General features: G+C 53.1%; 1 protein-coding gene across 4 annotated transcripts in view; it reads right to left on the minus strand.

The window, feature by feature from the left end:
* The window catches only part of ASTN1 (astrotactin 1), a 59972-nt gene that overhangs the window by 17031 nt on the left and 26481 nt on the right, over positions 1-16460 (minus strand). For 3 of the 4 annotated variants that reach the window (XM_065842133.2, XM_065842131.2, XM_071809963.1), the window contains exons 6-15: positions 15396-15545; positions 14242-14409; positions 13973-14057; positions 6180-6254; positions 5674-5811; positions 4597-4747; positions 3884-4050; positions 3514-3708; positions 3069-3196; positions 22-126 (exon numbers count right to left, since the gene is read on the minus strand). In XM_065842133.2, the coding sequence (XP_065698205.2) occupies positions 22-126; positions 3069-3196; positions 3514-3708; positions 3884-4050; positions 4597-4747; positions 5674-5811; positions 6180-6254; positions 13973-14057; positions 14242-14409; positions 15396-15545 (1362 nt within the window). The remainder of the gene's footprint in view (positions 1-21; positions 127-3068; positions 3197-3513; positions 3709-3883; positions 4051-4596; positions 4748-5673; positions 5812-6179; positions 6255-13972; positions 14058-14241; positions 14410-15395; positions 15546-16460) is intronic. The other variant, XM_071809964.1, reaches the window with a different exon arrangement.

A 16460-nucleotide genomic window follows, 5' to 3' on the forward strand; every position in this document is an offset into this window, starting at 1 on the left:
CTTCCAGCCCCACACGCTTACACTGGGAGATGGTCAACTGGTTGAGCCGGACGTGGTACATGACAGACTGCACCTTCCAGTGCTGTAGGATTGGGTACCCAGACACCTCGCTGAAGTTCACCATCCCTGTTGGAGAAAGGACATGGGGGATCTCCTCTGCTCTGGTGAGATCCCACCTGTTGTGCTGTGTCCAGCTCCGGAGCCCTCAGCACAGGACAGACATGGACCTGTTGGAGGGGGACCAGAGGAGCCACAGAAATGATCCGAGGCTGGAACAGCTCTGCTAGGAGGACAGGCTGAGAAGTTAGGGTGTTCAGCTGGAGAAGAGAAGGCTCCAGCGAGACCCTATTGTGGCCTTTCCATACTTAAAAGGGGTTGATAAGAAAGATGGGGACAGACTTTTGAGTAGGGTCTGTTGTGACAGGACAAGGGGTGATGGTTATAAACTAAAGGAGAGGCCATTCGGGCCAGACATGAGGAAGAAATTGTTGCCCCTGAGGGTGGTGAGAGCCTGTCCCAGGTTGCCCAGAGAGGTGGTGGATGCCCCATCCCTGGAGACATCCCAGGCCAGGCTGGACAAGGCTCTGAGCAACCTGAGCTGGTGAAGATGTCCCTGCTCATTGCAGGCACTGAATGAGCTTTGAAGGTCCCTTCAACCCAAACAACTCTAGGGTTCTATGATCAGTGCCACTGCCTGGGGATGTCTCACCATGGGGATGGCTGCCACCCCTCATGCCGTGCCTGGGGCAACGCAGCCAGAGGGGTGGGAAGAAGCTGGGGAAAGGCCTGTGCACACACCATGTTCTCCAGGGAGGCAGTGAGGCATTCGGAGCTGATGGTCAGCTGCTCCCCAGCAATTAAAATCATGGCTTTGTAGGAAAACATATGGACTTGTTTCATCCTGTCATCTGGGACTCTGCATCAGCAGATAACGAGCCTCCTCCTGCATCACCTCCTGCTTCCTTCCCAAGACATGCCCAGGTGTGCTAATTATTTCACTAATGGGAGTTGCGCTTTTTAATGAGTTGTTCGCACGCCTGGGGACGGTCACCGTCACACCATGTGTGCCTGGGTGCAGCCAACTGAGTGGCCCTGGGGTCCCCTTTGGCCAGCATGGAGCCAAGAGGGACGCACACATAAGGGGCAAACCACACGCCTGCTGATGCTCCCACTCCCACAGAATGTGACAGCAATGTTGGAGCTGAGCAGGACCTGGGGTCTCTCCTTGTTCAGGCAAAGACATCCTGTTCTCCATCCATTTAACATCGCTTTGTGGGAGCCAGAAATTCATGGACACCAGGGCCAGGCAGCCAGTTATCCTGCCCAAGGCATGAGCCAAGGCATGTAGCAGCTCAGCTTAGAATCACAGAATGTTCTGAGCTGGAAGGGACCAACAAGGATCATTGAGTCCAACTCCTGTCCCTGCCTATGACAACCCCACAGTTCACACCGTGTGTCTGAGGATGTTGTCCAGTCTCTTCTTGAACACTGTCAGGCTTGGGGCCGTGACTCCTCCCTGGGGAGCCTGTTCCAGTGCTCCAGCACCCTCTGGGTGAAGAACCTTTTCCTGATGTCCAACCTGAACCTCCCCCGGCACATCTTCCTGCCATTCCCTTGGGTCCTAACCTCCACAAGCAGAGGGACAGAGAGGCCACCAAGCCTGGACAAAGCCCCAAGCAGTCAACTGAAAAGTGCTCATGGCTCTGATTTTGGGGAGCAGAGCATCCCGTGGTGTGTCACAGCGGGATGCCGGGACACGGCCACCTCCTCCTGCACAGCCAGCACAGCTCTGCTCGGCAGCAGAACAGCAAAATGCTGCTCAACAGCCTCGCAGCAGGAGCTCAGGAGGATAACAAAGGGCATCCCCCGCTCCGTAACAAGGCGTGAAGGCGGAGGATCAGGAGGAGAAGATCCTTTGCCTTCCAGGCCTCTCCCTTCGGTGCTGGCTGCTACCAACAGCTTCAAAGCCTGGCTCTTCCCTGCAAAGTGTTTATGCAAAACCAGCCCTGCCTTACTCAGCAGCTCTGCCTCTCATGTTTTCAAGCAAGAGCCAGATCTGCTTACTGACAAGCAAAGAAGATTTGACTTTTTTTCCTTTTTTTTCTTATTATTTTGCCTTAATCAGCCACAAAGAGCCAGCAGAGCAGTGGGAAATGAACAGGATAATTTACCAGCTTCTGCCTCCCCGGTATAATTACCAGCAGATTCCCAGTCTCACCAACCCTGCTGTGATTCTGGGGCCGCAGTGGCAGTGTCAGACCCGTCAGACCCTGGGTGCGGCCCATGGATGCTCCCCAAAACCCTCCTGGGAGCTCTGCCAAATGCACAAGGTCCCATAGGAGACCACTCTGCAGACACCTTCCAAAACACCTTACTATCCATCTTATGAGCATAGATGAGGTTCTTAGGGACATGGTTTAGTGCCAGAGTAGGGTTAACAGTTGGATTTAATAATCTTCAGGGTCTCTTCCAACCAAAATGATTCTATGATTCTGTCCACATCCTTCATTTAGCAGCTGCCCAGTGTCCTTGGCCATTTCGGCCAACAGCAAAAAGCACCAAGGAAACAAAGGCTTTTTAGCGGTACTGGCAGCTTGGTGGAAGAAAGGTAAATCCTGGAAGGTTGACTAGGAATCTACAATAACCCTGTCACTCATGGTCTACAATGCTCTGGCAGGACAAAATGAAATGTTTCATTTTGGTCACGGCAGGTTTTGAATGCTTCATTAGGCTGGCAAAGGTCTTCTGATTTGGAAATCAAATGAAAGGTATTTAGAAATCAAATGAAATGTGTTTAGGAAACTTTTTTGCGTTGAATAAAAAAAATTATATATTTTTGCAAATACCCCAAATATCCAATAGACACTTGAGCTTTTACACCACACAATTAATTTACAGCCTCTCCCTCTCCATTTTTAAAGCCTTCCTCTTATGGCATGGTGGGATGCTAAAGCCAGACAAGGTATATCCCGGGATAGATATGTCTCCCAGGAGGGCTGGGTGCCAAAGCTGGGCACACCAGCAGCTGCCTCATTGGGAGAGGTGTGGGTCCGGCTGGACTCACTCACCCGTGAGGAACTCGGGGTCGGGTGTAGGGTCGGAGAGCTCCTCTTGGCACTGGTTCTCCAAGGGCACTGTGGCCACCACCAGCCCATCTGGCAGCTGCTGCTCCAGGCCCCGGGCAAAGTTGTTCTGCCTGGAAGTGAATTGCAGAGAGGAGGGAAGGGCTGGAGAACCAGGGAACTGTCTGGGATCATCCCCACCAGCCCATAAGCCACCCCAAAACACCACCCTGCACTAAGCATTTCCTTTGGGCATAGGTGACAAAGATGTCTCCTTCTGATGGAAAAGTGCCATCCCCATCAGCCCCTTCATCTCCTGCAAAGCTTGGCCAGATGTGCATGGATCAGGCAATCTGCTAAAGTCAGCCCCGCTCTGTTTCCCATGCCTTCTCTTGGAGATGACCACGAGGTCTGACCCTGCTGGGGTCACCTCCCCACATCCCCAACTCACCTGAATGTTCCCTTGAGCACCTGCCCTGGGGCCACCTCCTTGGAGTGGTTGTTGTAGCCATAGAAGATCTCCCCGAAGAGCGTCTGGTTCATGGGCATCTCACGGGGCTCACCGCAGTCACCCGCTTCAGGGCATGACTCTGAGATGAGCTGGCATGACCGTCCATCCGTGCCCAGCTTGTAGTCCTCGATGCACCTGGAGAAGCCAGCACAGGGCCCACCATCAGCTGCAGCCCCCACTGGTAGGGACTGGGGCCATCAGACCACTCCAGCAGGGACACTGGGGACCATATGAGCTCAGGGTGGCAGCAGCAAGGTACAGCGGCACCTTGGGGATGTCTCCATGGCCGTGGTGGTGATGGGTTGCTCACCCGCAGAACATAAGGATGTTGTAGAGCAGGGGCTCCTCAGGCAGGGGGACCATCTGCTGCAGGCACAGCTGCTCGCAGCCCCCGTTGAAGCCATCTGAGCAGTCCACGCCGACATGACGGTCATAGCAGCCGGTGCCATCCTTCATGGGGCTCAGTCCCGTCGGGCACTGGCAGGGGTGGGGGAAGCAAGAGGTGAAGCTCCTGAAGAAGAAATCTGGCCCAGGGGTTGAAGTGGATGGGAGGGCTCTGGCACTGCTCTCCATCGGAAATCACAGCCTGAGCAATGCTCAGGGGCATGTCCTTTCTCCCCCAACTGCAGCAAAGCAGCTGTGGCAGTGACAGGGGACACACCTGGGTGATGTGGGACCTCCTGGTGAGCCAGCAAGTAGATGGGATCTCACTCCCTCGTGTGTGCAGCAAGGGCAGGGACAGAGGAGATGCCAGCCCAAAATTCAGTGCCAGGCTGGACAGGGCTCTGAGTAACCTGATCTGGGTGAAGATGTCCCTGCTCATGGCAGGGGTTGGACCAGATGAGCTTTGAAGGTCCCTTCCCACCCAAACTATTCTGTGATTCTATGCCATCTCTTCCCACTGCAAAACAACCCCAAAACATTAATCCTGAGGCAATAGGAAGGAAGGGTACAGCCCTTTCACTCTTCCCTCCCCCTGCTTGCTCACACCATAAGGGTGGCAGGTCCCAGGGGTACACGCACCACGCAGCCCGTTGAGTCCAGCTTGCGGTCTGAGATGCAGCGGAAGTTCTTGCTGCAGCCCCCGTTGTCCCGGGAGCAGTCGCGGACGGGGCCGAAGGAGTCGAGGAGAACCTCCAGGCTGTCGAAGGAGGAGGAGGTCATCAGCTCTTCCCTGTGAGGAGGAGGAGGAGTGTCACTGCTCCAATGAGATGTTGCAAATGCGTGCACAACCGTGGGGTTTTTCCAGAGCTCGGGTTTCCCTCGGGCTGACAGCAAACTGAACGGCAGCCAAGCTTTTCAAGGGATGAAGGAGCTACGGAGATTATGAGAGCTACCAACAAAGGCTCAGCTTTGCAGGCGCTAAAGGGGGCAGGTTAATGGACAACCTGAACATGCACCACTGTGTGCCCAGGTGGCCAAAAAGGCCACCAGCATCCTGGCTTGTACCAGCACTGGTGTGGCCAGCAGGACCAGGGTAGTGACTGTCCCCCTGAGGAGGCCAAACCTTGAATCCTGGGATCAGTTTTGGGCCCCTCATGACAAGAAAGCCCTTGAGGTGCTGGAGCGAGTTGAGAGAAGGGAACGGAGCTGGGGAAGGGGCTGGAGAACAAGTGTGATGGGAGCGGCTGAGGGACCTGGGGGGTTCAGCCTGGAGAACAGGAGCTGAGGGGAGACCTTCTGATCTCTGAACTGCCTGAAAGGAGCTTGGAGTGCGGAGGGTCTTGGTCTCTTCTCCCAAGTGACAGAACGAGAGGGAATCGCCTCAAGTTGCACCAGAAAAGGTTTAGGTTCGGTACTGGGAACAAATTCTTCCTGGAAAGGGCTATCGGGCACTGAGACAGGCTGCCCAGGGCAGTGGTGGAGTCACCACCCCTGAGGATGTGGTTTAGTGACAGAGTCAGGTTAATGGTTGGACTAGATGATCTTGAGGGTCTTTTCCAACCAACATGATTCTAAGTACTGATCTCTACCTGCAAAATATGGGGTTCCAGTTCTCATCAACCCCTATGTGCTTTGGCCTGGTCTTCTCGCTCCAGGGACACACCATCAATTTACTGAAACACCTCCTACACACCCTCACCCCACCATCTCACCTACCTGACCTCCACTGCATCCTCCATCACCGTCATGTCGGTCTTGCACTTGGCTGAGGGGTTGATGGCCAGCTCGGCCGGTGGGATGACGAAGCTCTTGCTCAGTGGAAGCCACATGCCTTCCCCCAGGGTATAGGTGAACCTGCCAGGGAGAGCAGCAGAGGCTGGTGTGGGGGGAAACGCTCCAAAACTAAGCCCTTGCACCTCCTCCCTGCCCTGACGCAAAAAAGCACGTGTAATTTAGGTAATTAAAAAACCCCCAAACCTAACAACAATTGTCTTTTTCATAGAAATCCTCCTTCAGATCCTAAACTTCACTCTCATCATGGATGGAGAAGAAGAACCGGGCAGCTGTGGTAGGACCTTGCCAGCCATGCTCGTATGTGCCCAGAAGGTGGCACAGGACAGCCACGCTCCGCGCTGCCAGATGGGGGGACCGGCCTGCCCATATGCCCTGAGTCATATTTTTAAGCTTCAAAATGTGCTGATCACGTTGTCTTTACCGCTTACCGAAAAATCTTGTCAGATGGCTGCTCACCGAGCACCAAGTCAAACCCGCGCTGGAAGATGGTGTATGGCCAAGGCCTGGAAGAGAAACCCAAAAGCATCATGTTGGCATCACACCCTCACCACCCAAAACTGCTCCCCTGCTCAGCCCCTAGCTCATGTGCAGAGGGGTTCTGGCATGAGACACCTTAAACCAAGCCAGGACAAGGTAATAAAATAGCCCCCATCTAAGATCTTCATTTTGGGGTTCCTACAACATCAGATCCTCACACCATCCCCAACCCACCAACGGCTCAGTGGCACATCAGATCCTTCATTTTGGGGTACAGCAAGCTCCCAAGCCCGCCCCCCACAGCTTAGCATCCATGAGCCTCACACTTCTGTATGCTCAGGTAGCACTCACCCAGCTCCTGTTTTAGGAATTAGCATCACAGCCATCAAATTGAAAAAAACCACAACAACCCAAAACACAGCTGAACCCTCCGTCTGTGAGGCTTTTGCAAGGGAGCACATCAGGTCTGGGGGTGCAGCTTCATCAGCTGCCTGGTACCCCTCAGGTGTCACCATTGCAGGAGGGGAACTCAGGAAGCCTCAGTCCCCACAGGATTTTGTGAAGGAGTCCAGAAGACAAGTTGGAATTTTGGGGCGAAGAGGGAGGCTGGAGAACTGATGGCCCCATCTCCTCCGTTCCTAGACAGCACAGGGTGATGTGCAACCACAGCTTGGTGGCCGGTGGGGCACCCGTGGCTGTGACACCTGAGGACCTGCTGGCAGAGCATCACATGCAGAGGGAGGATGACAAGGCAGAGCAAGGGGGGACATAGAGAACCCCACCATGGTGGGCTTGGAATCAGGCAACACAAACCCCATTCCCAAACCTTAAAGCTCCAAATCCCCTTTGCAAGAGCTCAGAACTGGGGAAGAAAGATTTTTTCCATCCTGTCACATTGCTACTGTTAAAATTCAGGGTGAGAGCATCGGGTGCCACTGACAAGCCCGAGGATTTTCTCCAGAGGCAATTACAGCTCTCCTGCACGAGCACTTTAATTTCTAATCTGAAGTTATTTCAGCAAGGACAAAATAAAAATGAAAAAATTTAAAATAATAATAAAAAAATCCTGATTGCAGGATTACAGCTCGCTGGGATACAATGGAGCCTTCCTGGCCAGGAGCAGGGGATTACATCCCGCCCGCAGATCGGATTGCCCGGAACGAGGTCATCTCTGGCCAGGAAACGATGTGTCTCGCCGACGCCTTGAATGCCTCTCGCCTCCACCTCCCAGCGCTCCTGCAGATGGGTTTTATTCTCGCTTCTCAGGAGAGCGTCGGGCAGGGAACAAAAGCAGAGGCGAGGTATTGTTCTCCAGCGACTGGAGTGGAAAAGCAGTTGTGAAGAGCTGCACTCCGCTCGCAGCAGGGCTCAGCCCTGGTGCAGGTGCGGTGGCTGCCAGACCTCTGCCAGACGGCACATCTGGCAGCCCATGGGTGCCGGTACATCTGGGACACAAGGCCAGCGGGCTTGGACCTGCCTGGGAGATGGAAATCAGCACCCAGGCCAGGTTACATCAGCCCAGGGCGCAATTTCCAACTATGGCTAAAATTCGTGTAATGATGACTTGGAGCTGGGGAAGAGGTTTCCAAGCACCAGGAAGGGACCAGGTGGCATCTCCTTAGTCTGCCTAACTTTGCTTCTACTCAGGGTCAAAAAAGGCCTGTTAAAAGGAAGGTTCAGCCTTTAGCTATGTGCCTACGTGGCAGATGACAATCAATGGTGAAAGGGTTGGAGCACAAGTGTGATGGGAGCAGCTGAGGGACCTGGGGGGTTCAGCCTGGAGAACAGGAGCTGAGGGGAGACCTTCTGATCTCCAAACTGCCTGAAGGGAGGTTGGAGCGAAGAGGGGTTGGGCTCTGCTCCCAAGGAACAAGCGACAGGACGAAACAAAAAGTTGTGCCACAGGAGGTTTAGATGGTATATTAGGAAAAATTTATTCACGGAAATGGCTGTTGGGCACTGGAACGGGCTGCCCAGGGCAGTGGTGGAGTCACCATCCCTGGAAAGGTTTAAAAGGTGCAGAGATGAGGTTCTTAGGGACATGGGTTAGTGCCAGGATTGGGTTATCAGTTGGACTCAATGATCTGGAGAGTCTCTTCCAACCAAAATGACTATGATAATGCTGCCAGGCACCACTGAGCCTGTAAGAACTCGACACCTTCTGCAGGGATGCATTGGGATGGTCTCCACACAAGACCTCCAGCTCAACAGGATGCACTTATCCATCCTCATCTCCGAGAAAGCTCTCCAGGAGCTCAGCACTGACATTTCCATCCATGCACACACACTTGTGCCTTCTGCTGCAGAGGATGGGGTGAGATCTCTCCACCTCACCTCCTCCATTGCATCCTTTGCCCCCTGTGCCTCTGTCACTGTTTCACCCCCTCCTTCCTCTCCCATCATGCAAGCATGTGCCCCCACAGCTGTCTCCCTCCCTGCTTTCTGTGATCACCACAGGCACCTCGCTGCTCCGGTTTCTGTTGCTCTTGGCAGGTATTTTGGTCTTCAGAACTCACAAAGGAAAGCAGGACTGCTCAGAAGCAGCTCTGTGCCTGATCAGGTTGGATTAAATGGGCCAGAAATGACAGCTCTCGGCACCCTGCGAGCCTTGGCACACAGGCAGGCATCTGAAACAACAAGACGAGCAATCACCAGGGCAGCTGAGAACCAGCAAACTCCCCACACGCAGTGAGCAAGTTGCATGGCCAGAGCGCTGCCAGGGCATCCCCAGGATGATCTTGAAGACTTTTTGCTTTTTCCACTTAAACCACCATAGAACCATTTTGGTTGGAAGAGACACTCAAGATTATCCAGTCCAATCATTAACCCAACACTAGCACTAAACCATGTCCCTAAGAATCTCATCTCTGCATCTGTTCAACCTCTCCAGGGATGGTGACTCCACCACTGCCCTGGGCAGCCTGTTCCAATGCCTGACAGCCCTTGCCGGGAAGAATTTATTCCCAATGTCCAACCTAAACATCTCCTGGCACAACTTGAGGCCGTTTCCTCTGGTCCTGGCGCTTGTTCCTGGGGAGCAGAGCCCGACCCCCCCTGGCTCCAAGCTCCTTTCAGGCAGTTCAGAGATCAGAAGGTCTCCCCTCAGCTCCTGTTCTCCAGCTGAACCCCCCAGGTCCCTCAGCCGCTCCCATCACACTTGTGCTCCAGTCCCTTTCCCAGTTTCATTGCCCTTCTCTGAATTCCAGACCTGGGCTTGAGAGGAAGCTCCTGAAGCCACAGCTCCAGACCTGCTGCTGCTAGTGATGCTCTGACCCATCTCAACAGGACCCCCCACCACACTCGAATTGCAGCCCCAAGGGGAGGAAGCCAGACTGACTTCTAGCATCAAGAACCATCCTCCTCCCAGCCCTTGGTCCTTGCAAAGCTCTCCTGGACAAGACAGGTGGGATGAGGAACGAAATCTCAGTGCTTGCAGGATGCATCTGTGATGAACTAACCCAGAGTAGCTCAACAGGGGCTGGCAGGGAGGTCGGAAGACCCTGACTTTGCTTTGCTTTGCAACATCTTTGCCCGGGTTTCAGCTGCCAATGCCTCTCTCCTTCCCGCCTCCCCACCCCCTACCATCCCTTCCAAGCAGCTCTTTATTAAAAATGCTAATGCTGGCACTTTCTCCCTGGGCTGCTTGTAAATCTGCGAGGAGAATGGGGCGGGAGGAGGAGGCGGATGGGTGGTTTGGTGAAAGGATCTGAAAGAAAGAGGAGCTTTTTATCTGGCCGTCCTTCAAGCTCGCAAAGCCGAGGCACACAGCAGGGGATGGAGAGAGGCAGAGAGGAAAAAAATGATAGAAAAACGGGTGGGGAAAAAAAAAAGAGAGAAAAAAGATACTTTAAGCAGGAAAAGTGCTGTCCTTATCACTTCAGCATGAAGTGGCACCATGGGGACAGGAGCTGGGTGACCAGGACATGGGTTGTTGCACTAATTTGGGTCCTGTGCTGGAAAAATCATCTGCAAGGCTGCAGGTTGGAGAAAAGGGGTGACTTGCCCTGCATGGGAGGGGAGCTCGGGTGGCCCTTGCTTGCCAACTGCTAGAAGCGGATGAGAACACCCAGCAAGATGTGTTTGCCAAATTACCCTAAACTGGACTAAAAGCTCCCGGTGCTGGGGTGAAGCACATTAGAAGTTGAAAGGGCACATTGATGAAGACCCCTTAAATGCAGAATATTTTAAATCTCATTGGGGTGTCTGAAAAGGGCACCTGGGTGAGAACAGCACATGGGAACAGGGAAGCCACGGGCCATTGAATGATGGATCTGAGGCCTGAGATGAAGAAGTACAAATGCAGGCAGGTAACAGTTTATTAACCAAAGGCAGAATGAGATGGTTTGACTTTTGGTCAAGTCACACCACGAAGTAACCGCAGGAATTTGGTTTGATGAGCAAAGATGAGGCAGGGCAGGTTGGGTTGCTGGAAATTGAATCCTACCCAGGAAATGTTGGAGTAAGAGCTGAAAAGCAGCTAATTAACAATGCATATTAAATGAGGAATACAGACTGCGAACACACAAACAGCACCAGCCAGATTTGTTTAAAACAGCTGAAGAGCAACACAAAAAAAAGCAGCTGATCAAGTGTATCTGCTACCCATGATCAAAAAGATCTTATTTTTTGAAAAATTGATGAAGATTTAGGGAGCGGATGCATTGAGTAAAAGATGTACCGTGGCGGCGTGGATCTCAGCATGGTACCCAAAACACAAACAGCACACAAAGCCTCGCTGCCATCGTCAATAAAGTTAAAAGATGAGCAAAATTAGATGCTGCCAAGTGAACAGACACCAAACCAACCCATAATCACCGTAAATAAAACCAAACCAATGGCAAACCTATCTAACCCAAAGGGTTGAAAAGACACCAAAGAAAGCAAAGACAACCAAGGAAAACAAAAGAGGTCATAGCCAAACCAGGTCACTCCCAAGGACACCAAGGGGTTTGGCAGAGCTCCCAGGTCCTGCTTTGCTGACCCTCCTTTTGCCAAGAGCCGATGTTGCTTCTTCAGGGACTGTCTCACTACTGGGCTTGTGCCACCCACAGCAACACCCAACCCTCCAATACTGGAGGGGTTAGGAGCACATTAAACAAAGAACTGTCTGAAATGATTCGGGCACAGTTAACCTTGCCTTGGGACAAGGGGAGAGAGAAGAGGATTTGTAGATGACTCTTTTAGGTGGCTCTGTGGGCAACCTTGTTGGTGGAGCTGGGAGTGATATGATGAGCACAACAAAAGGCAGTGTTGTCTGGTAGCTCAACCTCAACCCCAAAAAAAAGGTAAATACCAGGTTTAAGTTACAAGTTATTCAATTAAATGGACTCCCAGACATGACCCTGTGGAGGCCAAGGTTTCAAAGGGAACACCTTGAACAGGTGGAAGAGACCTCCACCATCACAAGCCCTTGCAGGCAGAGCTGCACCAAGCAGCACCTGCACAGCAGGAACAGAACATGTTGCATAAAAAAAATCCTCACTGAACATCAAGCTGGTCCTGGCATCATGATGCTTAGTGCGGACACGCTTTCAAGAGCCCCTATAAACAGCAGAAGCTGCAGGAAGGGATGGCTGGGTTAAACATGGTTTCTGCTGCTACCATTTTCTGAAACAAAAACCTAACATGTTCAAGGAAAAGATCCAAAATGACCCCAAAACCGCTTGGGAGAGGAGCTCTTAAAGGGCAGCACTAAAAGAGCCCCAACACTGCAGCGCTGGAGCCATCTCAAGAGCCCAGAGAAGGGCAGAAGGACTTTGATGGCCCCACAATGGTCTAGAGCTGCATTACAGCTTGGGGAAAAAGAGATCTGCTACATTTCTCTGTCTCAAACAGAAATGTATGCTGGAAATGCTGCGTGGATTTATTAGAGCCAACTTTGGTATATAAGAGACCCAAAACAAAACATATCCTGGCCAGGTATGAACACTGCTGCAGGAGAAAAGGGAGAATTTCAAATGTGAGCATTGAGAGAGCTCCCGTGGGGACATCAGGATGGAGCTGGGTCAGAAAAGTGGTCCCAAATCCTCCAGAGGAATGAAGAGGGTCCTGTGCACCTTCCAGATTAGTGTTGCTGAGACTAAAGCTGGGTCTGAAGCTGTGAAAAGGTCCAGAAGGTTCCAGGAATGGATTTGTCCTTCCTGACTTGGGCTTCTCACCATCCATATTTTTTCCCGAATCGCCCATAAGCAGCTTTCCCTTTAGACGATGGAGCAGCCAGATCAGGAAGAAGCTAGAGAAGAGCAACGTGCATGGGAGGAGAAGTGTGAAGCTGAGGGGAAGGAAGCAAATGTTTCTCCACCTGTGCTTATCCATTTTTACTACCTGCCCTCTTGCTGTCATTTGTCCTCTTGCTTTTTGCCAGGTGGTGGGTCCAGCATGCTGCTGGTGGCTCTAACCAAGGCTGGCACCAAAGCCATGCGTGTCCATGTGCTCTTTCCAACCCACATGTGACACTCCTAAACCAAACACATCCCAAAACAAGTGTCTGGTAGAGGGAATAACCCGCCCATGACCCAGTCCCCATCACTCAGTGTCTCTGGGCACAGAGGAGGTGGGGACATCCCTGTCAGACACATGTCCCCTGAGGATGAACAGGGCAAGGACATGCGTTTCCGCCTGGATTTTCCCACCCTGGCAGTGGTACCTCATGGTGGTTTGGGGACTCTGACCACATTGCTCAACACATCCCCAGCACAGGCTCACCTGTCTCACAAACATCACTCTGTCCCCAGCCTGGCATACACAATGACAGCCGCCCTTGTCTCCTGCAGCCAGTGCTCCACACTGCATTTAATTGCTAAATTGCTTTTAAAATTAAAAGAAAAAATAAACTAAAAAAAGCAAAAAAGCAGAGAGGGGGTTGGAGACAGAGCAGCAGAGCTCTCCCCGGGCCCCAGTTCAAAGGGACACAGCCGGGGCTGGCACGGGCAGCCCCCCACGGCTGCACGGCAGGGAGGCCACCAAGCCCAGCCTTTGATGGTTTTCTCATCCTGCTGTGAAGACTAATGACTTCAGAGAGGGCATCCTGCCATACCAGGACCGCTGCTACTGCAGAACTGTGAGATGAGGGGAGGAAAAAGGGTGTTGGAGGCGGTCGTGCACATAGGGCCTCTATTTTTGGGGGTGTCTCAGCTTTCTGCACGCTACCTCCAGCCATCCCTGCAGGTCCCTGTCTGCACATCAGAGACCCACAAGTGCTAAGGACCAGATGGAGCATCCCCAGGGGGTCACAGAGAGATGGGAACTTTCGGGGGCTCCCCCCAAATTGCTGCCGAAATATCAGAAGAATCTCCCTTTGTACTTCCAGGGCTGTAAAGCCGTGGAGCAGACGGTGACTGCTCTGTTCCCTCAGGCCATGGCACTGAAGCAGCTGATTTGCCCAATTTTCAACAGAGTGTCCCCACCCTGCAGCCTTCCTTCTCCCCCAGGGACCGCAGCTCAATCCCAACCTTGCACCCCGAAACCCAAAGCCCCACAAAACAGAGGATACCAAGGAGAGTGTCCACAAGGGGAAGAGGAGCAGCCTCCATCTTCTCCAGGGGGTGTTCACTCTGAAACCTAACAATGGCCTCTTCTATTTTAAGGAATAGAAATCCCTGCATCCCTCAGACCTGCTGCAGAGATTCACCAAGATGCCTCCACCTCTTTAGGCCAAGAGGATTTGCCCCAGCCCTACAATGCCACAGTTGAAGCCCAGCAGCTTGTGCGAGGCTGGTCCAAACCTGGGCAGGTACACACTCACCCCTGGTTTGTTCCCCACTCGTTCCGGATGCAGAGATGCTTATGCACGGGGTCCTTCATGTAACCTTCATAGCAGAGACACTCACCTACGGAGAGATAGGGGGGACACAAGAGGACGCACTTTCGAGGTGCACCCCTGCCAAACCCAGCCTGCAGCCAGCAGCTCTGTTGTCCCACACGGAGCAAGACCTGAAAGCATCTTCCCACCAACGTCACATTGAGCAGGCAGAGATGAGCGCCCTAACCCACCCCAATCACCTGATCACCTACCAGTCTCAGGGTCACACTGGTGCTCACAGGGGTCGAGGAGGCGCCGGGCACAGAGGTCCAGGGCCCAGGGCCCGCTGGAGTTTTGCTGAGAGAAGAGGACGACCTGCGCCGGGTTCAGCCAGTCGCTGGCATCCAGCTGGCTCCCCTCCAGCAGGATGAACCGGCTCCCTGTGCCCAGAGGGGAGTCAGTAGTGGCAACCCGCTGCTGTCCCCTCCATCCCACGATGGTCCCCTACATCCCAGAATGGACCCCTCCATCCTGTGATGGATTCCTCCGTCCCATTATCATGGAATCATAGAATCTTTTTGGTTGGAACAGACCCTGAAGTTCATCGAGTCCAACCATTAACCCAGCACTGGCACTAACCCATGTCCCTAAGAACCTCATCTCTGCATCTGTTCAACCCCTCCAGGGATGGTGACTCCACCACTGCCCTGGGCAGTCTTTTCCAATGCCCAAAAACCCTTTCCCAAAATAAATGTTTCCCAATATTCAATCTAAACCTCCCTTGGTACAACTTGAGGCCATTTCCTTTTGTCCGATCGTTTGTTACTTGGGAGAAGAGATCAGCACCCCCGGCTTCAACCTCCTTCCAGGCAGTTCAGAGATCAGAAGGTCTCCTCTCAGCTCCTGTTCTCCAGGCTGAACCCCTCAGGTCCCTCAGCCGTTCCCATCACACTTGTGCCTCCAGCCCCTTCCCTTCTCTCAACTCACTCCAGCACCTCAAGGTCTTTCTTGTAGTGAGGGTCCCATGATGGTTCCCTCCATCCTCTGAGCATTCCCTGCAGCCCATGATAGTCCTCTCCATCCCAAAACAGTGTCCTCTATCCCACAACAGCCCCTTTTTTTCCCACAATGAACTCCTCTATCCCATGCCCATCCCCTCTGTCCTGTGATGGTCTCCTCCATCCCTTACCTGTCTTCTCCATCCCACGACAGCCCCCCCCATCCTGCACCTGTCCCCTCTGTCACACAATGGCCACCTCCATTCCACACCCATTCCCTCCACCCTACATCCATCACCTCTGTCCTATGCCTGTCCTCTCCATCCTGCACCCATCCTGCATCTCTCCCCTCCATCACTCCCTCTTCCCCACCATCACAGTTTGCAGAGAGGGGCAGGAGAAGTGGGTAGGACTGCGGGGTCACTCACCATCAGCAATGAGGTGCTCGGGGACGTGGAGGGTGATCTTGACGACAAGAGGGCAGTTCATGTGGGAGGAGCACACCAGGCTGATGACACAGCTCGTCACACTGATGAGGGTCAGTGTCGTCTTGTTGACGGGGCTCCGGGGGGACCCCACTGCGAAACACAAAAGTACAGTCAAACCTGAGACCCAAGGGACCGAGGAAGTTCTTGGGGTCCAGAGACCCTGTCCAGCTCCCTGGGAATCCAGCATCAATCTAATCCTGCAGCAGCAGAACTTTAAAGCAGACCAGAGATACCAGGAAGGAAAAAGGTAAATTAAATATCTCTTTTTCTCCCTCCACCTCCTTCTTCTCAGCACTTCTTTTGGGTTAATTTTGTCATGAAAACAGCCTCCTGGCTGCCTTTGAAAAAGCACTGGAGAGCCCTCACTGCTCAGGGCACACGGGTCTTTGACTTTGTCTCTCAGCTTAAGAATCTGAGCAGAAAAAGCTGGTGGGGGCTGAGCTATTCCCTGGGGAGACAAAGTCTGACCTGGCCTCCCAGCATGGGCACGGGGGGCGAAGGACACACTGACCAGGTCCACCACCCCCAGAAAAACAAGGCACCATCCAGAGAAGGAGGGAAAACAGACAAACTCTCCTTTTCTGGGGAGGAAACCTCCCAAAGGGATGGTGCAGGGTGAGACCCCTGCCCAGGGACCAAACCTGTCTCCATCCTCCGTTGCACACACAGCTGGGACGTGCACAGTGCCAGAGCAAACCCGCGGCGCCGCTGTGCCGAGCAGCGGCACAGGAGTACATGGGCCAGACTTTGAAGCATCTTACTCATTAATACACACTAAAAAGCCCAGCACAAGCCTCCAGCAAAAATCAGAATATATTTCATCCTCTGCTGAGAAACTCCACTGGAGAGCTGCGGCAGCCCCTCCGTGGGACCGAGCACCAGAGCCTGCCCATGGCAACCAGCATCACGCCTGCGTTTCCATCTTCTGCTGATGGAAATTCTCCAAACCTGGAGAGATGACAGCAAAGAAAGCAAGAGGGACCACGGCTGGCTGCCCACCTCTGC

Source organism: Patagioenas fasciata, chromosome 6 (genome assembly GCF_037038585.1).
Source record: "Patagioenas fasciata isolate bPatFas1 chromosome 6, bPatFas1.hap1, whole genome shotgun sequence".
In the NCBI taxonomy this organism is placed as follows: domain Eukaryota; kingdom Metazoa; phylum Chordata; class Aves; order Columbiformes; family Columbidae; genus Patagioenas; species Patagioenas fasciata.